This window comes from Emydura macquarii, unplaced genomic scaffold (assembly GCF_026122565.2).
Source record: "Emydura macquarii macquarii isolate MOO-44397 ecotype Brisbane River unplaced genomic scaffold, CSIRO-AGI_Emac_v2 contig_3671, whole genome shotgun sequence".
Taxonomy (NCBI): domain Eukaryota; kingdom Metazoa; phylum Chordata; order Testudines; family Chelidae; genus Emydura; species Emydura macquarii.
The window spans coordinates 7,381,209-7,402,671 of NW_027133808.1; the positions used below are offsets into that span (position 1 = coordinate 7,381,209).

The 21,463-nt window shown below is 37.5% G+C and overlaps 1 protein-coding gene across 1 annotated transcript in view; it reads left to right on the forward strand.

Annotated features, from left to right (window-relative positions):
- Positions 1 to 11,974, forward strand: part of SLC15A1 (solute carrier family 15 member 1) — a 36,660-nt gene extending 24,686 nt beyond the window's left edge. The window contains exons 15-23 of the mRNA XM_067536789.1: positions 571 to 652; positions 2,007 to 2,132; positions 4,249 to 4,395; positions 6,261 to 6,310; positions 6,717 to 6,824; positions 6,966 to 7,062; positions 7,539 to 7,685; positions 8,773 to 8,880; positions 11,066 to 11,974. Coding sequence (XP_067392890.1) covers positions 571 to 652; positions 2,007 to 2,132; positions 4,249 to 4,395; positions 6,261 to 6,310; positions 6,717 to 6,824; positions 6,966 to 7,062; positions 7,539 to 7,685; positions 8,773 to 8,880; positions 11,066 to 11,260 — 1,060 coding nt within the window. The 3' untranslated portion in view covers positions 11,261 to 11,974. The remainder of the gene's footprint in view (positions 1 to 570; positions 653 to 2,006; positions 2,133 to 4,248; positions 4,396 to 6,260; positions 6,311 to 6,716; positions 6,825 to 6,965; positions 7,063 to 7,538; positions 7,686 to 8,772; positions 8,881 to 11,065) is intronic.
- The last annotated feature ends 9,489 nt before the right edge of the window (positions 11,975 to 21,463 follow it).

The following is a 21,463-nucleotide window of genomic DNA, read 5'->3' on the forward strand; positions in this document are numbered from 1 at the left end:
AATAGATAATTTGACTGTTATTGTCATGGTCCTAAATTTAATCATTTCTTAAAATATCGTTAGACCTTAAAACCATATCTATCCAAATTTTTTTAGTTCAGCACTTTTCAGATTTTAACATAGTAGTATATGCATAATAAATAATCTTCCTTTTGTACAGGCCATAACTATGCACTTCTATAGCTTTTTTTAATTCTTTGCAGCCTTAATTGGGTTAAGTTCCCTTACTGAGTAAATCAGACTTTTCAGGTCAACTATGCAACCTAATAACAATTGTTCAGATGATGGCTAAATCTAGAAATAACCTACATAGATCTCGAGCAACAGATTATTAAATAGACTAGTGATGTAATTTCAAGGAGTCTAGATTTCCCTATAGGGTAACTGGGAATTAACACTGAGATATGTAAGGCTTAATGGAATATTTTCTATAACTGTATCAGTCCTCAAAAGGGTAATAATATACTATCAATGGTCATTTTAATGTTGTCCATAATTAAATAAAAAAATCACAGTTGAATTTTTGGATTAATACTGCTCCTAAAATTCATGTTTTTGTTGCTATATTAGGCCCTTGAGGAGGATTACAGTTGGTATGTTACTTGCATCTCTGGCTTTTGTTGCTGCTGCACTGGTACAAGTGCAAATTGATGTAAGTTGAGCCGAACACAACCAAATGATGATATTGCTATATAGCTTTTTAATTACAATACAGATTTTGGTGAGCATGCAGATGATCCAAACCATGGCAATTAATAATTTGTTTCAAGAATGTGTATATAAAAATAGAGGGAAGGGCAAATATTGGTATATATCTGTCAGTGAATATAATGTGATCAATGATAAAGTTAATCAGTTAGAAGAGCTCCTAACAGGATATTCTTATCTGTCTTTGTTATGCGTTTTAAATTTTATCTAAAGTTCAAAGGTGAAAATCAGAAGACTTAGCTGTTTAGTTCATTGGGGAATTCTTTTGCATATCTGACCTTTTTATTTGTTTTGAGTTAAGGGTAAGCGTGACACAACCTGGAGCTATGTGCTGTCACCAATTAAGAGTGAAATGTTGTTGATTTAATGAGTGAATTGATTGAAATAGAATGAACTTCTCTTTCAACACTGCTTATTAAAAGGCTACATCTTTAGCTGGTGTAAATAGGTGTAGTTCCATTTAGCTTTATGTCCTGTTTTGAGAGGAAGGGGGACTTAAATGTACATAGTCCTATGCTGGTCCCATACCTAGGGATGAACTTCACCCAAGATAATTAGTTACCTATAGAAAGTAGAAAAAGACCAGAGAGCTTTTTTTGATGGTGATATAGGCAGACAATGGAAAAGATGATAACATTAAATGCTAGGTAGGGTAGTACTTGTGGGAAAGAAATTAAAATAAGTATGGCACTACCAAATCTCGATGCACACAGGTACAAAGGCCATTTTATCCACTAATATGGTGGTTTCTTCTTGTCAGAATGGGTAGGAAATGAAAACTGAGATTGGGTAGGAAGTGAAAATGGAGCCTGGTTTCTCTCTTTGGCCTGAACACACAAGGTCAGATATCTTCCTGCTGGAGGGTCCCATTTATGGCTATACCCTGTTAGTCATCACCTGTTGTAAATGGGAGAGAAGGTAGGATGAAAGGGAATTCAGAAATATGGCCTGTCATAGGCTGTGAGAAAGTCTTGGTGCCCCTGATTTCTATGCCCTGAGTCCCAGGGGGTCCTGATGTTGACAGCAAGCGACAGAAGGAAAATGGATAGTAGCTGTATGGGGTTGTGGAAGTCATGGTGAGAATAAGGGGTTCACTTTCTACTATAAGTAGTAAGTAAGCATAGCGAAACAGTGGCCAAAACCATTTGTAATATGATGTCACCATATGAGTTAATCACAGATATTTATTGTGCAAATGTAAATTTTCTTTATATGTACTAAAATCATTGTGATTATATTATATTATATTATATTATATTATTTAGTGTTTAATTTATTTCATTCTTTTTCCCACCAAGAAAACTCTTCCAGTTTTCCCTAAAGAAGGGCAATCCCAAATCAAAGTAATAAATTTAGGCACTGATGTTGCAAAAGTTGACTTTGGCCCTGGGAATGAAAATGTGATTGTGGAATCTCTGAAGGCGGTAAGAAAGAATAATGAATAGAGTTGGTCAAAAAATTAAAACTTATTTTCTAAATTTTTCACAAGATTAAAAAAAAAAGACTGAAAATGATTTTGATTTGTTTTGTTAACTGAAAGCCTACTTTTTAGTAAATAAAAATTTGATAACCATTTCAACAATGTTTTTAATAACTTTTTAATAACAATTTTGGAGAAAAAAGTCACTAATTGTTTTGTAAAAAGCAAACATTTCTACAAAGTTGACAATATTTCATGAAAAACAATAATTTAATTAGAAAAAAATTGATCAGCTCTAGTAATTAATCATCACTTATACTCTAGCCTCTAAATTATGTTTATCTGATAGGGAAGTCTTTCCTCAGTCAATATATATTACATAAAAAGCTGCAGGCTTTACCATAGTAAAATGCATTGGAATATTATATTGGCACAGTGTCTCAATATAGAAAAATAGAAATGTAGAGCTGAAAGGGACCTTGAGAGGACATCTAGTTTTAGGCCCTCTATCCTGAGGGAGAATCAAGTAAACCTAGACCATCCCTGACAGGTGTTCGTCCAACCTGTTCATAAACATCTCCAATGATGGGAATTCCTCAACCTCCCTTGGAAGCCTATTCCAGTGTTAAAGTACTCTTCTAGTTAGAAAGTTTTTCCTAATATTTATCTTAAATCTCCCTTGCTGCAGATTAAGCCAATTATTTTTTGTCCTACCTTCAGTGGACATGGAGAACAATTGATCACTATCCTCTTTACAACAGCCTTTAACATATTTGAAGACTGTTATCAGGTCCCCTCTCAGTCTTTTTTTTCTCAAACATGTCCATTTTTTAAAACTTTCCTCACAGGTCAGCTTTTTTAAACCTTTTGTCATTTTTCCTGTGTCCTCTGGCCTCTCTTCAATTTGTCCACAGGTTTCTTACCCACTAGATATACCTTCCCAGTTTGACAACAAACCACTGATAACTACTCTTGAGTGTGATCTTTCTAGCAGTTTTTAACCCATCTAGACCACATTTCCCTAGTTTGCTTATGAGAATGAGAATGTCATGTGGGATAATGTCAGAATCCTTATTGAAATTAAGATATATCACATCTACTGCTTCCCACCTATCCACTAGGCCAGTATACCTATCAAAGAAGGAAATTAGGTTGGTTTGGCATGATTTGGTCTTGACAAATCTATGTTGGCTATTATTTATCATCCTCTAGGTGCTTACAAACTGATTTTTAATAATTTGTCCCAATATCCTTCCAAGTATCGAAGTTAGGCTGACTTGTCTATAATTTTCCTGGGTTCTCTTTGTTCCCCATAAGGGCCGCCCATGGGGGAACAGGCAAAAGGACTAGTTTGCCTTAAGCCCTCTGTTGGAAAGAGCCCCCCACCTCCACCAAACCAAGTGGCTTTGCAAGAGCACAGGGTCGCCACTCATCATCATGACAGAGGGATGGCTGGGCAAAACCTGAGCAGTGCTGCAGCCCCGTGCTCCAAGTTGCAGTGCCTGGAACAGGGAGCTGGGCCCAGCCTCACAGGACAGGAGCTGCTACTGCAGGGTGAATGCAGAACAGGCTTGCTCTCCACCTCCCTTCCTCTACTGGCCTCTCTTCACTGTTTTTGCACCCTTGGTTTAATGATTTCTGTGGATGCAATTTTTTTGGAAGGATGGGGGCCTTAGTTTCAGATTTTGCATCAGGCCCCCAGAAACCTCCATGCAGCTGTGTTCCCCTTTTTAATGATAGGTTCTATATTTGCCGTTCTCCAATCCTTTTGGACCTCATCCTCCATGAGTTCTCGGAGATACTGGCTAATGATTCTGACATTGCTTCAGCTAGTTCCTTAAGTTCCTTAGGTTGAATTTCATCAGGCCCTGTTGACTTGAATACATCTAACTTATCTAAATATTCTTTAACCTGTTCTTTCCCTATTTTGGTTTGTATTCTTTCCCTAATGGTAACATTATTTGTATTAAGTACCTGGTCACCATTAATCTTTTTAGAGACCATGTGCAACATACCTAATACATTTTAGAACTCTTGAGTCAGCAGGATCCTGATAAATGCATAGACAGAGTCACAATTATGTGAATATACATGGCAAACGTTCTTTCTTTTTTATGTAGACAAACTACATGACCTTTGACGCCACTAGCTTAAAAGCAATTAATATAACCTATGGAAATCAAACCTTACAGGAGATTCTTAACTTTATGGGAAAAGAACGTCATACTCTTACACTAAAAAATACAGCTGGCATCGAAGCTAAATTGGTAAGTTTGTTTAATTCTTAGTTAGTATACCAATCTCTTAGCTTCTAATCTGCTTAAATGGACAGTGTCTAATTTCAAGTAAGGCTGAAGAGGCCAGCTCTGTGTGACTCCCGCTTTCTGGGAGAAAAAATACTATGGAGCTCGGGGAAGCCACAGAGAGAGAGAAGTGGGACAATGTTTTATGTTATACTTTATGTTGTATGTTTATGTTATATTTATACTTTACATTATATATTTGTTATATTAATATGTAAACAGCAAGGCAACATGTCATTTAATATAGAGTTTAAACAGTTCAGGATAAACATAATTTGAAATGGGTGGTTTTAGTTTCATGCTTCACAACAATCACATGTATTAACAAACCTCTAAAGATGACACATGGGGGCAGGTCCACAAAAAGGACTTAGATTTAGACCAGGTCTATATTAAAGGTGCTACAGCAGCACAGCTATGATGTTGTAGCTATGCTGCTGTAACACTGTGGTATAGATGCTTCTTGCAGTGATGGCATGGGTTTTTCCATTGGTGTAGGTAATCCACCTCCTTGAGCAGTGGTAGCAAGCTTGATAGAAACATTCTTCTGTTGACCTGCTTGCATCTACATCAAGGGTAGATCGGCATAGCTACGTTGAGCAGGGACATGAATTTTTCATCCTCCTGAGTGATAAAGCTATGTTGTCCTAACATGTTGCAACACCTAGCACTGAGGTGCCCTGCCACCTAATGGGATCCATAGACCTGAGTTAGGCACCAAGACTCCCTATCCAGTGCATAAAGGGGGAGAGTAAGACACCTAAGAAAGGGATTCACAAAAGTCAACAAGATGATCAGGGAGGTGCCCAAGCTAGTCAATAGGACCTGCCAAAGGGGCAGGGGGCTTAAGCAAAGTGAGGTAGGTGTCCATCTCTGGACTAGCAGGAATCATCTCCCTCTGCTAGGGATTCATGGCCATGAATCCTCTCCTCAACTTAGGCACCTAACCCAGTCCTTTTTCACTCACACACAAATTAGGAGATGGTAGTGCCTCCTTTAAGCCCAGTAGTTAGAGTGGTTCATTTCTCCCCCTCTGCCTGAGCTGGAGTAGGGATTTGAACCCAACTCTTCTATGTTCCAGGTGAATGCCCCAACCACTAAACTTTAGATTATACTCTCTTCTTGAAGCTTTTCCATTTTGTAAGAAATACTTAGCCATTGGAGCAGGAACCTGGGTCTCCCAGGTGAGTGCCCTAGAAAATCATCGTCACTCTCTTTTTGGCCCAATTGACATTTAAGTATTTCATACAAAGTGGAAGGGCTTCAACAGGAGAGTTTGAAAGAGGCCAACCCCAAAATATTGTATAGTTCAGTGGTTAAATCAGTGAGGAGGGAGTCCTGTGTCCAATCCTTGCTCCAACTCAGACATAATGGGGATTGGAACCTGGGTCTCTTCCACATCATGGGCTATTAAGTATAAGGGGAGCATTGGCATCACCTCCTCTTCTGTTCTGTGTGAGGCCCAATCTGGAAGGCAGCCTCTGCAGATGAGATAGACAGAGGATCCCATTGGTGCTGAGGAGTGAGCTGGATGTCAGTATTTAGGTGGCTTTGTACGTGCCCACCAGCAGAAAGTTAGGTACCATGGGGACTTTACCAGTGGAAATTTAATTGCCTACAGGATTAGATGGCAGCTGAGGTTTTTAGCATCTAAATTTTGTATTTAGGCACCAAAAGTGATAGCTAGACACATAACTTTGTGGATCTAGCCCTTGGAGTCTTACTCTGAAGTAAGAGGTACTGAATATTGGTACATAATAGTGCACATCATAGCACGTCAAAGATACCAACGCAAATATCTTATTCATGATAATTGTCTTTTCCACCAGCTGCTTGATGGCCTTACATCAAAGCCAGAAGATGGAAAAAATCCAATCAGGTATAGTTAATAAACATTTGCTTTGCTTTTAAAGTGCAGCTAAGTATTAAAATGGCACCTTTGTAGTCAACATCTTGTTTCGGCATCTTCAACCTGAATCTTCATTTATTACTAAAAAAACCCAGATTTTAGCTAATTGATTCATCTATAAGAGCAATGGAAAGGGAGATGGAGTCTGTTTCGCTTATTGCATCAGCTACACACTATTAAAGAGAAGAGGGAATGTCATTTAAAATTGATCAAAAACTATTCAAATGAGGCTGGGGAGGAAAATGATTTCAAATATCTGTTGCATTGGCAGTATATAATGTGAAGAATGCTAGCTTTGTATAAGTTTTATTTATCCAGTGTCATTATATTTTATAAGATCTAAAAACAAATACTATATTATTTTTGTTTTTTAAAGATTCATAAACAATTTGGCTTCAGCCATCAACATCACAATGGGTGGTACTAATCTTGGAGAAGTGAACAGTTCTTCTGTCACTAATTATACATCCTTTACCAGAGGGGAGTAAGTATTTTGCTATACCTTAATCCAGACTTCTAGTGAAAAAGTAGTCTTTGCCTCAAAAAAAGTACGAAGAATTCATAGTATTATTTATGTAAATACAATTAATCCAGAGTTATTTAGATTAACTTCTTTGTTTTTCAGAAAAGAGATTGTTGTTCTTGCAAACAATTCAGAGCTTTGCAAAAATCAGTCAATGTCATTTGGATATGGCAGTGCATACACTATTGTAATTGAAGGGGTAAGTTGCCAGTGCTGCTTGAAGATGCAGAACAACTTTGTGTTGCATTATTTTTTTTTTTAATTGCCATTGAACAAATTTCCTACTTGCTATTGATGCAGTATACAATAACTACATGGACTTATCTAATATATTAGCTATAATACAATTTTTATCTTAATATAGTTTTAATAAATTATAAAATAATAATGGATGTAAAGGGTTGCATTCTGAATCAAAATACACATGGTGAATAAGTTAATAATATAGTGGTTCTTGTTTTTGCCTAAGAGACTTTAAAATCTGTAGCCTTGCCAGATACCCAGAGCTTAAAGATCTTAATATGGACTCGGCCACAAAATTATCAAATTTATTTTAACATAGCTGGGGTGGGAGAGGGGGTTGCTTCATGATGAAAATCTCATAACATATTTTTATCTTTAGAAAATGTGCAGCTTTATTTTCTAATGTACCATTTTCAATTAACATTATTTCAGTGTAACAGCAAAACACTGGCACTCACATATGTTGAAGATATCCAACCCAATACTATTCACATGGCTTGGCAGATCCCTCAGTACTTCATTATCACATGTGGTGAAGTGGTCTTCTCTGTCACTGGACTAGCATTTTCATATTCTCAGGTTGGTGGTTTCTGTCAATTACATTCGTATTCCTGAGATATGTCTTTACCCTGTACTGATGAATGTAATGGTCTTACCAAGCAATTAGAAAAACAATTTGACTATCACATAAAGAAAAATAGTCACCAGCACCATCTATGTGAATCAGAATGGTTGACAGGATTTTTTTGGGGTGTAAATTGGCATTGTTCCATGACTTCTATGTTAATTTCTTCAGAGCTGTTTGATTTACAGTAGCTGAGAATCTGACCACCAGTCTTCAGGTCACTCCATCACACAAACTGCCTGTCAGTGGAAACTCTTGGCACCAGGGCTATACTGCTTCTTGTTATGGAGCCAGTTCTGGATGGGGAAAAGTTAAAAATAGAATGAATAGATACTGAGACCTTGTCTACACACTAACACACATACACTGTGCTGGTTTAATTAAAATTGCTTTTTAAACTCCTGTGTGGACACTCTTATTTTAGTTTGAGTGGTTTATTTTGGTTTAGCTTAAAAGTGTCCCTAATCAATTTAAAGCTAAAACAAAACAAGTCTGGTTTAAACTGAAATAAGAGCCTTTTGTATCAGTTTAACTGTGTACATCTTTGTATCATCCTGAATAATTCCTCTCCGCTTATTTTTATGAAACTCCGATTTGTCTACCTATTAGCCATACATGTTTTTCTTTTTTATTTCCTTTTCTTTCATTCTGATCAATAGTATATATACTGTAACATGTTGCTAATATACTGTTGTGATGGATACATTATAAGTATCTAGAAAGATATAATTTGGTTTGTTATTCTGAACTCTGATTTCAGCAACAATTTTGTACCAAGTAAATTTGAGTCATAAGTAAAATATGCTTGTTAATCACTTATTGTACACAATATGTGCAGTATTATAAGCAATACTGGAAATTTACTGATCCCACAATCCTTCTCTACCCCTCCCACAATTCTTTAAATAAAAAAGCAACAGCATTTGAGGTTAATGTTAAGAATCATATAAACTTTGAAGATCAAACATGAACCTACATAATCTACTTTTATCAGATGTGTTAAGGTGCAAAGCAATTCAATTAAATATTTTGTTTCTGCAGGCACCTTCCAACATGAAATCGGTGCTTCAGGCAGGTTGGCTGCTAACTGTGGCTTTTGGTAACATCATCGTTCTTATTGTGGCTGGGGCATCAAAACTCAGTGAGCAGGTAAACAGACATTAACACAAAAGCTGTACTGATATATTGTATTCTTACTATAACAGTACAGTATCAGTTCTAGAGGGGTAGCCGTGTTAGTCTGTTTTCAGCAAAACAATGAGAGTTCTGTGGCACCTTAAAGACTAACACGTTTATTTGGTCATAAGCTTTTGTGGGCAGAAACCCACTTCATCAGATGCAACAGTACAGTATCAGTATACTATACAGCTATGGTACTGAGGAGAATGATCATAGAAAAGCCTCATAATCTTTTTGCATCACTTCATTACAATTTGTAGTTATTATAACAGGACACAGAGCATGTGATTTAAATAAAAAAAAATGAAAAATATTAGCTGGATGAGAGTCATTGAAACCCACAATCAGCCATGCACAATTATCATTTACAACTGAGTGACTTCAGTTCACATGTAAAGGCCTCACTCAGCCATGTGAAGACTACTGAGATAATTGGGTAATTAACATTATCACACAAGGTGCTGTGATCTATTTAGATAAAGTCTGGTGTGTATACAGTATAAGGTAAGCAGATTTTCTGGGTACTATAGTAAGATTCAGTTCTGTGGAGGGACTCCTCCATATCTTGGGTTACATACCAAGGACAGTCGCTTTCCTTACTATATGGGACAAAGAAAGTTGGTGGCTTGGAGTTTGGAGCATCTTCTGCTGGATCTCTTCTCCAGTTCATCCAAGATTAATTTTAAAACAACTCTTCTTTTTTAAAAATTCCTATTAGGAGTTCTTGCCAGCTGGTTCCACCAAGCTTTTTCTATTCCTACCTCCTGCTCTGCTCTTGAAACAGGCTAATTCAGCCCTTTTGAAAATAGCAAATGCTTTTAGCAACCCTGAAAGAGAAATTACTACAGCTACCAGGAGGAGGGAGAGACCTCTCCTGCAAATGGTAGAAGCTTGGTTGGGCTAATTAGACAACAATAAGGCAGCCCATGAAAAGCATGTTGAAGATTTTTAATCTCTACCCACACATGATCTCATATCCACACATGAAGACTGCAAATTCCCCTTATGCCCTTCCATTATTTAAAAATTTCTACCCTCAATGCCTGGCAGCAGAGTCACTCTTCTTCTGGCCAAAGAGGACTAGACAGGATCCTTCAGAAAGTATCAGTGCCACTCTTTAATTAGTCAAAAAGGCTGCAGTTCGGGGGAGAGGGGAGAGGAAATGAGCCCTCTGGCAAATGTGGGCTTTTATGGCATTCCTGACCTCTGTTAAGCTGAGCAATGGTTTTCTCCTCGAGTACGTATTTATTTATTTTATTTATTATTTATTTGTATTACCATAGTGCCTAGGAGACTTAGTCATGACCATGGTCCTATTGTGCTAGGTGCTGTACAAACAAAGAACAGAACGGTTGAGTGAGCCTGAGGGTTCCAGTTTCACCCACTGCCCAGTCCTGCTGTCACTGAAATTAGAGGAAGCTTTGCCATAGACTTCAGTGGGAATAGAATCATGCCTGTTTGGCTCTCACTAGAGCAGTTGTTTTCAACTTGTGGTCAGTGGACCCCTGGGGGTCCGCAGACTCTGTCTAATGGGTCCACGAACGATTGTCATTATCATAGAACAGTGGTTTTCAACTGAGGTCCATGGACCGCAGGGGATCCACAGACTATGTCTAAGATTTCCAAAGGGGTCTGCACCTCCATTCAAAATTTTGTTAGGGATCTGCAAATTAAAAAAGCTTGAAAACCACTGCACTAGAGTAAATATCATGGTGCCAGTCTTTCCAGACAAAAAGAACTGTATAGAGATTCATCTGTAGACAGTCAGGAACTCTACAGCATCATCTGGAACAGACTGCAGAGCCTTCTCAGCATGCTCAGCCTTTGAACTTTGATTTATTTTTAAATGTATGTGAGATAGCTGGACATTGTGTCCAGTTTTGGGCCCCCCAATACAAAAAGGATGTGGACAAGTTGGAGATTTGACAGCGGAGGGCAACAAAAAGTAAAATTCAAAGTGCCTTAATTTGGGTACCTCATCCCTTTTAAGGTCACATCATAATTCTTTCTCTCTCTCTCTTTATATATATATAAACGATTGTCCATTTTTTGAACTAATTCGGGAATGTCTGCTCGTTTGCAGTAAAATAGCATTCTGATGGTGAACAATAGAAATATCTATAGATAAATAACTTTAACATTTGTTTCTTCACAGTGGGCAGAATATGTGCTGTTTGCTTCTTTACTGTTGGCAGTTTGCGTTATTTTTTCCATCATGGCTTATTTTTACACCTATGTGGATCCAGCTGAGATTGAAGCCCAATTGGATGAGGATGAAAAAAAGAAGATGCAAAATGAGAAAAGCATTTCTGCAAATGGAACTGGGCCTGTCTCTCAGAGTGAGATGTAAAGGTGTATTCAGAGCTGAATGATGTAAATTTATGGCATCCCATTAACTACAGCCACAGTAAGAGGAACTAGGTTTTCCTTAACCACCATTGAATGGGCTCTCTCATGGGAAGGGAGGAAAGAGCATTGCTTATTTAAAATGCAGACCCTCCTGAGGAGCAAGATCAAGAGTGTAGTCTTTTGTACAGATACCCTAGGAAAACGACGGAAACTTGCTCCCAGAAGAATTTGCACTTTAAAAATGGACCTGAAGCTTAAATCCCCAACATTAAAATACTGAAATTGCACTTGACAGTGTTAAAGAGACCCTGTGATGAAAGATGTATTATTTTTATATTGTATTTTAATTTTATATTGTGAAAAAGGCAAATTACTGCCAGAAAAATATGAATTAAAGTTAAGCTGTGTGCATGGCCTAGCAGCCCACTGTTATTCAAGAGCAGCTGGTCAGAGAAATTTTGAAAATCCTTGTTTAACTGCCTTACAACTAATGATTGCAAAATGGATCAATTATATCCAACTTTCAGAATAGAAAGCTCTACATACTGTATATGTTTCCAGTTAGTATTACACTACAGACCCCTCCAATTCACCTGTGCACTCTGTCTGTCCATTTAACTGCTGGAAACTTTAACCAAATGTTTTAGACTCAGGTCTTTTAGACATGGAGAAGACAAAGGAGAATGGAACTGTGAATGAGCAGTAGCATCTAAAATAAACCTCACATAGTAACAAAATATTGTCGTTTGAGTTGTTTCTTTTAGGGAAAAAGGAGTTGGATATAGTGTTTCATGGTAGGAAGAACTTTAGACTCATACCTTGGGGTGGGGATCCGTTCCTTTCTGTGAGAATGTGAGTTTGTTCTGTTCTCTACAGTCTTTGAATTTGTTAAATGAAGCAGTACATTCTGTTATCGTCATCATCATCATACACACACACACTACTGTGTATTTGTTGGGAATCTGAGGAACTGGGGTTGTCATAAGAATCTTACTTGAAGTGGATTTGTCAAGATGTTATGACAGACTCCTCTGCCAGGCTTTCTTTTGCCCACTAAGTTTACAAACAGAAGCAAATAGTTCCTAATGAGGACAACATCTTCTGCGCAAAGTGTTGTCCTTAACAAATATAGCACTGATTTGCAGGCTGTCAACTCTTTTCTTTTAACTTTAAAATAATAGGTAGAAAAAGGTATATACACAGGTACATCAAATGCTACTCCAATAGGCATGGAGGGTAAGTATCTGGGGAAGCATTCAAATAAGATAAGAGGGATAAATCTTCAGTGAATATGTAAGGAATCGGCATTTTTTGGAACATTGTAGGGTACAATTTTAGATTGGCAAAAAGACTGATGAGTGGGCTTCTTGGTTATTTGGTTCTGAGGCAGATGATTTATTTTAATATGCTTTGAAAGGAAAACATAATATTGTGGGGATTGGCAAAAGTTGTCATGCTCAGAGTGGGAGTGGGGAAAGGTTGAGTCTTACAGTACAGCAGAATGCTCAAGAAGGTAACAGACGCTTGCCTCATTATCTGAGCTCAAAGATCTATGCAAATCCCATCTAAAATATTAGAAAAATTGCAGCATTTTTCATTTACATAAAATACATTTAATTCAGTGAGAAGCATGTACATATTAACTTTATTCTTCTGTTGAAACATTAAGTAATCCAAGTCCACTTCCTTTTTGAAATTAGAGATGAGCTGACTTGCAGATACACAACAGTATTAGCAGAAAATTTTCAAATAACTTGTTACTCATACAACTATGAGAGGCAATGCAATTAGCCTTTATATCAGCCACTCAGCATTTACTACATTACAGTAGCTTCCTTTGAAGTATTGCTGAGTATCTCACTCAGATGTTTGCACTGGGGGCACAACAACTATTTAATTGTAATATTTGGCCAAATACTGAATAACTGGAAGTAGTATATGGCTGAAACTAAATAGTGGGTAAGCAAACAAATAACACTTTACATGTATTATGTTAGTGTGTTTATTATAACAAGATGATAGTAATAAAGCACATTAAAAGCTAGCCCCATCTTTCAAAGCATGTTAGCTATACATTTAAATAGCTAGTTTTTGTTAACTATACTATGAAAAAGATACTACAAATATATTTGGTATTGTTAATTAAACAGAATACAGGAATTTCAATTCATCTCTAATTACATTTAAAGGGAGCTATTCTCATATTCTATAAACACAATTTTGCAATTATTTATTACTACTTTTTTAAAAGTATGAAATTTAATATTGAAGTGCTTCAGAGTTACCACTATTATATTCTGTGAGAATTTTTTTCTAGGCCACTCTTCTGTATTTTCATATACCAACTTCCCCCATGAATTATGCATACAAATATAGCTTATGTTTTAGATTCTTGTCATCACAGATTGGATTGAAACAGAATTTTGCTTCCTTGGTATTGAGCAAATTGGAATTTTAGTATATTCCATTCAGAATGTAGAATCCAGAGTGACATGGGGGAGGGAGGTGTTACTGATGCAGTAACAGAAGATAAAACTTTCCTTTTAGCTGGACAAATTAGAGAACAGAAATTGTATAATGAATCTCTAACGGATTAGAATCCTATTGAAGATAAAGTCAGGTGATCTCAGATTTGTTTGCTCTTTTTTTTTTTTTTTTTTTGGGGGGGGGGGGGGGGGGGAGGGTGTGTTGTTACCAGGATTTTCTCTCTCCTTTTCAACAGAGATTATTATATCCTAATAGTTTATAAATAAAAACAGAATCAAAACCAAAAAACACTTCTTTTTCCTGTTCCCCCTTCCCTGCAAACTCATGACATAATGACTCTGCAGCTGATAAGAGAGCTGGATATGAGGCTTTTGATCTAATCAGTATTGCTGCCTAAATGTCCAGATGAGTCACTGCAAAGTGACAAGTGTTTGTCTCTGTCTCACCAGGGATTGAATGTCCAGCCCCTGCTATTCCAGGTTAAGAGTGCAAGGACAATTTCTGAAGTTGAATTACCACTGTCTGGTAGAATATAATGCTAGTTAGACCACCAGCCTACTTGGAGGGATATTATTAGGCTTCAGATATATTTTGCGCTGAAGGCAGGATATGCTCATATTAATCAAGTTATAATATGATACATTGAAGTTTGTCATAAGTGCAAGGCTGATTATAAAAATCTACTGTAACTCTGATTAGAAATGAAAACTGTATGTGGAGGTTGATTTTAATCTTGATGTATGAATTTATATTTCCACATGCTGCTAATGTTATATGTTACATAACACAAAGTTTGCTATTTTATTCTGAAATCATCTGGCTTGTTTAAATGAGAATCCACTGGGACATTTAGAAGTTTATGTTCAACTTTGAAGTGTCTTATACAAACCAAGTCTTCACACTAGGTATTCTTGTCTACCCTCCTGCTGTGTCTGAGATCAACATACTGCTTTTGGGTGTTTTAGTCTATAGACCTCATTAGGGTTTTGAATGAATAAAAGGTTAAATTGTCTACAAAAGGGAATACTTTATATTCACTGCATGTAATTGCAATGCCCTCATTTAATACCATTAACTCGTGCAACTTCATAAAAATCAGAGATTTGCTTTTATTTGTATAATTCTTGTCATATCACTGGCTCTCTTACACAGGGTAGGGTAATGATGACAAAACAGAAAACTGCCTCCAATGGCTCAGAAAGAACAAGCCAATCTGTCATCAAAAACAAAACCAAGCCAAAAAAGAAATGCAAAAAAGGAGGCCAAAATCATCAAAGGCGAACAGATCCCAACAGGCCTTAGACCAAGTCTTGAAGACAATCACAGAGACCAGAATGCACAAAAGGAGTTAGGCATTGCAACGCTGAGCATCACAGCACCTAACTTTTAGATGCCTAGGAAATTGCTGGAATTCACAAATCCAAGCGCTTAGGCTCCCTATATAATGCATGGGGAGAGACTGGCATCTTGGAATATGATACCCACTCAAGCTCAGGCTCCTGTACAAACACAAATGCCTGGCATTATGTGTGCAAAAGCATGAGAAGTCATAGTCCATTTCCTGGACAGCTTACAATTTCATTTGACAAGACGTGTGTAATAAACAGAGGGGGAGGGAGGATCAGGAGAATAGCAATAAGAACCTGTGTTTTCCACAGGTTAGCAATGTACTTAACTTGATGATCCAAAGCACATACATGCGCTTTAAAATGTTTATATAAATAAATATCAGCAATCCCCACTGGCATCTACCTATTCATTATCACTTGGCAATTTCCTGTAGCCATCATGGTAGAAGTTAGTCTTGGGGAGGTATTAAATTGAGAGAGGGTCAGGGCTCTAGTGACAGTTTTGTGAATGTGTTGCATGCATAAGTGGTAGAGTGAAAGTACAAAATCATTTGTTTGAGAAGGAGACAAGCAAGGGGGTCAAGCCTGGCATGACTGGAAGCAGGAAAAGAACATAAACTATAAGAGCAGACAAGTAAGGAGGAGCATAGTTGTGAAGGGCCTTCAAGTTAAAAACAGTTCACTTCGAGGCCACTAGGGATAGGCACAGCCAAACACCTTGGGCCTTGATAAAGGATTACTGTCAGTGAGATGTCGAATTGAATCCACAATTTTTTCTGCAACCAGGACAGCTCATGGAGGATGGGCGTTACTGTTTTCCTTGACCCTACGTATCAAAGAGCAACTAGACATCTATATTCTACACTACAACAGTCCCTGGATCAATTTCAAAGGGATTCCAGTTACTGCAGGAATAAATTATAATAGTTGTGCCTTTGTCAGTTTTAGGGTGGAATGACATTGTGAGATCTACATTAGAAAGAAAAGGGCAGATGTTCCACGCAAGGCAACAATGTCAGCAGACTTTCTGAAGTGCTATCACTACACTGTATTCCATGCTGAAAGAATGACACAGCGTGATCCCTCGGCAAACTCTGGACAGGAGTGTCAGCTCTCTTCCTGGGGAAAAAAAAAAAGAAGAAGAAGAAAATAGAAAAAAGGGAGCCTCCAAAGTCAAACAAAAAGAGAAAATACATTTTTAAGAATATGAGAGGGAAATGGTGCTTGAAAACACAACAGTTAACTGGGATCGATACCTATTTCTGATTGTGAGCATTCCTTTGAGCACGCATAGAATTAGAGACAAATAAATGCCAACAAGATGAAAAAGGAACCTAGATTTCCAGCTGTCTGCTTCCATGCATTTTGTGTTTATGCTGCTTTTACGTCTTCCTTGCAAGCCTTAACTGACTGGATTGTACCTTCTGGTTCAAATCCCTCCCCACTTTTGCCTTCTCTAGTAAGGTTTTTTTTACTCTAAATTGGAACATTCACTTCATGTCTATTGGAATATTTATTTCTATGGAACAATGAGGACTGTTACTTTAATTCTTGTAAGTTCATTTTCCTGAAAAATCAATACCTTCATCGAGCTGTGTTCTATTTTCCCCTATTGGTAAAAAATAGATCAGGAATAGCTTATCCTTAGGAGGGCTCTCCTATTTTCTAGGGTCTTGTCTTCACAAGAAAGTTGTATTGATTTAACTAAACTTTAGTTAAGTTTAGTTATTTACTAAACTTTAGTTAAATAGGTGCAACCCCATTGGGTGGATGGACACTTTTATTTTGCTTTAAGAGAATGTCTTATATTGATTTAGCTTACAGACGTCCCTTACTAACAGAAGATGAATTGATGATATAAGGTCGATTAAGACTAAGATAAGAGTGTCCACACATGGGGGTTGCATCAATTTAACTAAACTGAATCAGTTCAACTTTCTCATATAGACAAGGCCTGGATCACTGAATAGGCAGAGCTACCTCAGGGAATATAGAATGGAAGTGAGTGGGGAGAAATAGGCTGCATCTCTGTCTTATTTCTTCCTTGATAGGACTCAGGTTTTTACTCTTAGAGAAGGGTAAGTGACAAGCATGCTACAACCCCTCTTCTGCTACAAGAGGCAGCACTTAATTTGTTCTCATGGTTGCACACACCCCTACTCTCGGGACAGAATGTACCCACCAATATTAACATTAACATTCCAACTGTAAGAGAACTCCTACTCACTTGTAGTTTGTTTTGTTTACTTCTCTTACTCATTGCAGCCTGATTCATCTTTGCTCTGATGACCCAAGAAAGCTGTATAGCAAATGGATCCAGCCTGTGAAGAATTACCCCAGCATAACAGGAGTTTCTGCATGATGTAGAGCTGGTGTACTAGTTCTACATCATCCACGCACAGACCCAGATGGAGGAGGCAGAGCAGGAGTGGTGCTTTGCAATTTGTATTCCCAACTTCTGGGACCATGGACAGACAGGAACAAGTCAGACAGGAACAAGTTAACCTCCACTGCAGACTGAAGCAGCTTCCAAATGGCTTCAGAATAGAACAGACAAATGGTTTAGAGCCCCTTGTGTCTAGGGAACCCTCCCCACAAGAACTGTGCCAAGTAAAGTTTGGGTGCAGCAATTAATCATGGCTTGAAATTGTGTATAAGACATTTAAGTATATTTATTTTAAATTCTTATTACAATTTTACCTTGTGCAGTAGAGATTCACGTCTTCTTTCATCATTAAAATTGGCAGCATTGTATATATCAGAGTGTAGAGTTTTCAGTTAAAACTGTCCCAGAACATTAGTAGTTTTAAATGTATAGATACAGAAAGGACTCAAGTATAATTGTTCAACCACTAGGGGGCAGAAAATCACATATTAATAAAGACTTCAAAGGGCATCATTGGAGTGAATTAATCAAGGGCTGATTGCTTAAATTTTTATTTGTATAAGGATTAGCATTCATAATTATCACAAGCAGTCTAATCATTAAAATTATCTAATTATCTAATGCATAAATTGCTAGTGAAGATTACAGAATTTCTATATTTCTAGAAAAACAACATTCTGACTGGTTGGTTCAAAGGATACCATCCAGCAACCATGTTGGCAACCATCTCTATAGCCTTCTTCATAAAGCCAGGGTCTCAATCAATAGCACAAAAATTATGAAAAGAGGTATTGTTGTCAAGTAGAAAATGCTAAAATACTTATCAAAGAATAAAGCTGACCACAGTGCAACACTTAACACTGTTATACTAAGAGATGTTAAAATCGCATTACAATTAAATCATCAGAGAAGGACCCATACCGAAGAGATGTCTAGGGCCAACTAATATCACTTCAATTGTACTAGATTATAGCTTATTAAAGTTCTTTACCTTTCAGGCCAGAACATCAGAGAACAAGTTAAAAACTTGTGATTGTACTAACCTAGCAAATAAGAAGTCACAAATAACTATGCATGCTATCAGTTTACAAGTGCAACTCTAACTTGTCTTTATAAAAAGAAACTTCATTAGCAATATATAACTGCTGAAAAGTAAATCACAAAGCTGAACTTTTTCTGTGACTGAGTAAAACTAGCGTTAATCAAATCAAAACAAAATATGGTAACTAAACCAAATGCAGATGTGTACAGACAGTCCTGCAAAAGACTGCAAATAGGTTTAATTAAAAAAAACCCATAAACATTGACTCTATCAAAAATAGCCATAAGGTGGAAATAAAGAAAAAAATCCACTCAACCACATTTAAAAAAATACTATAAATAGTTAACAATTCCATTTCCGTACTATGAGATATATGAAATCCAGACTGATATTTATCCAGCAAATCAAGTTGTATTATATATAGCAATGTAAGTAATAATTAATACTATCTGTTAGAAATAGGTAGAGACTGAATTGAAGCCTGGCTGCAGAGTTTCTGTATTTCTCCTGTAAGAACTGATGCCATCAAACACAAAAAGGAGAACCTTGAACTCTGGTACTGAAAGATTTACAAAAAATAATAATAAAAAAATCCCTGTCATTTCACCTCTAAAATATATTTGTAATTGTAAGCAGGGCTGGATTTAGGGGCAGGTAACCAGGTGACTGCCTAGGGTGCCAGGCTTGTGGGGGGTCCCTCTGGGTTTGGGATAGGGATGTAAAAATTAGTTTAATTAAAAATCCATTTAAACATTCTAAAAATAGAATGTTTAAATGGTTAAATGCTGGGGGCGGGGGACATGCTGGGCTCAGCTCCTCATTGCCAAGTTGAGAGCTGCTTAGCTGTGGCTCCCCCCATCACAGTAGCTGGACAGCTCTCACTAGTGGGGAGCTGAGCCAAGCCCAGCTGCGGCTCCCTGCGTTAGGCTCCGTGCCTCCCTGCGCTCTCGCTGATGGGGAGCCAGCCCAGCTGCCACTCCCTTCCCCCCAGTTTAAACGGTAATCAACTGTTTAAAATGTTTAAACAGCTGATTAAACGGTTAACCTTTAATATCCCTAATTTGGGGTGCTGTTTTTGTTGTTAGTGACAAAAGGGAAAATAGAATGCTTGAAGTAAAATGCTTCAGGTATTCCGTATGTGGATTCATTTTCCACTAATCTCCTAGAATGTTCTGGACCTTTGTAGAATCTCGTGGAGCCTTCCAGACTTTCTGAGAACTACATTTTCCTCTAACCTCCCAGAATGTTGTCTCTCAGGTATATAAGGGGTGAGGCATCGCCAACCAGTCAGTGAGATATAGGAACGAACTGAAGTGAAGTGAGAGTCCAGCTGCGATATTGTGAACCTTGTTTTATTAGTGTAACTGAAAGTGCACTTGTGTTTTAAGTCTTGAAGAGCATAAGTAGCAACTAATAAAGGACATACTTAATGAGATGCCAGAAATATCTATCAAACCCCTAGCTAGGCAAAAAGTTAAAAGAAATACTGTTACTTCTTTTACCAGGATTAACACGTAACATTTTATGACTTTCTAAGACTGAAGAACATAGAGTTTTGCTTTCTCTAATACAGTTTGTTTTCCCGCATAGAAAATAAAAGATGCTCCCAAAGCCATCAGGTGCTCAGTATAGGAAGTGAAAAGCTCAACTGCAATCTAGTTTGCAGCAAGGAGCTAATTTGATGGGAAAATATATGAAACAGAAGAACATAGACCTGGTTTAGGCAGTAGCAATCAGAAGAAATTGAGGAGTGAAGCGTAAATGATGGAAATCCTATTACTACGGAATTAGCAGATTTACCTGAAGATAAGGAATGCAAATGTAAGAAAACTGATGGAGAATTGTCCAGTTTGCTCAGTGGCGTAAAAGAGAGTGATGATAAAGAAGAATGTGGCTCACATGAAAAGGACAGTTATGACAAAGAAAAATCTGGTTTAAATGAAACGAGAGAAACGATAAAGAAGAATCAGCCTCGCATGATGACAGGAAATGGCAGTGAGAAAAATTACACACCACAAATTGATACAGTAGATCCTGCTTCATGGCTGGCGAGCCCAAACTCTGCTGATATTGATTGTACAATTTTGAAAGGGCTGGGCAAAATTGAGGATATGATGTCTCAGTAAACGAGCAGAAGTGACACTTCTCAAAGTCATGGGAAAAAGTGCTTGAGAATGGTGAAAAACTGAATCGGCGTTGGCTAGCTTATTTGAAATCCGCTGACAAAGTTTTCTGTTTTTGTTGCAAAATATTTTATAAGAATGCCAAATTGTTGCTTGCACATTTTGGGTACAATTGCTGGCATAACTTAACTGATGCTCTGAAGCAACATGAAAAGTCACCCAACCATTTTACTGCCTAATTGCAGAAGCAAATCCAGGTGGTCCTGTGTGTACATATTTGCTACGCATTTGAGATTGAATTTTCAACCTGTAATTGTCACACATGCATTTTGAGGGTGGCTGGGGGAAGTTCAAAAAGCAGAACACAAACAATAAACCATAATTTATTCTCTTTATAAAGGTAATCATGGTTTTAGGCCAATCTCATGGTTCTGACTCATGAATTTTGAATTCTTGGGGTTGGCAATATTGTAGATTGCTGGCACTAAAGATTGACGCCCTCTGTTTAGCTACTGAAAAAGTTTAATTCCAACAGTGCAGGCACCCCACGCCGCCTTCTGTGGTATCTCAACTCTACAGGGAATCATCTCTGCAGGTGTAAAGGTGTAAAGTTACACAGACAAGCTTTCAAGCATACACAGAGCTCTTCTTCAAGTCTGGGAAAATATTATTATTGCCTATTATTTATTTATTTATTATTTTCCTCCACACCTAAGGAAGAGCTCTATGTAAGTTCAAAAGCTTATCTCACCCACCCTGTCTCTCTAATATCCTGAAACCGACATGGCTACAACACTGCATATATAAAGGCAGGTAG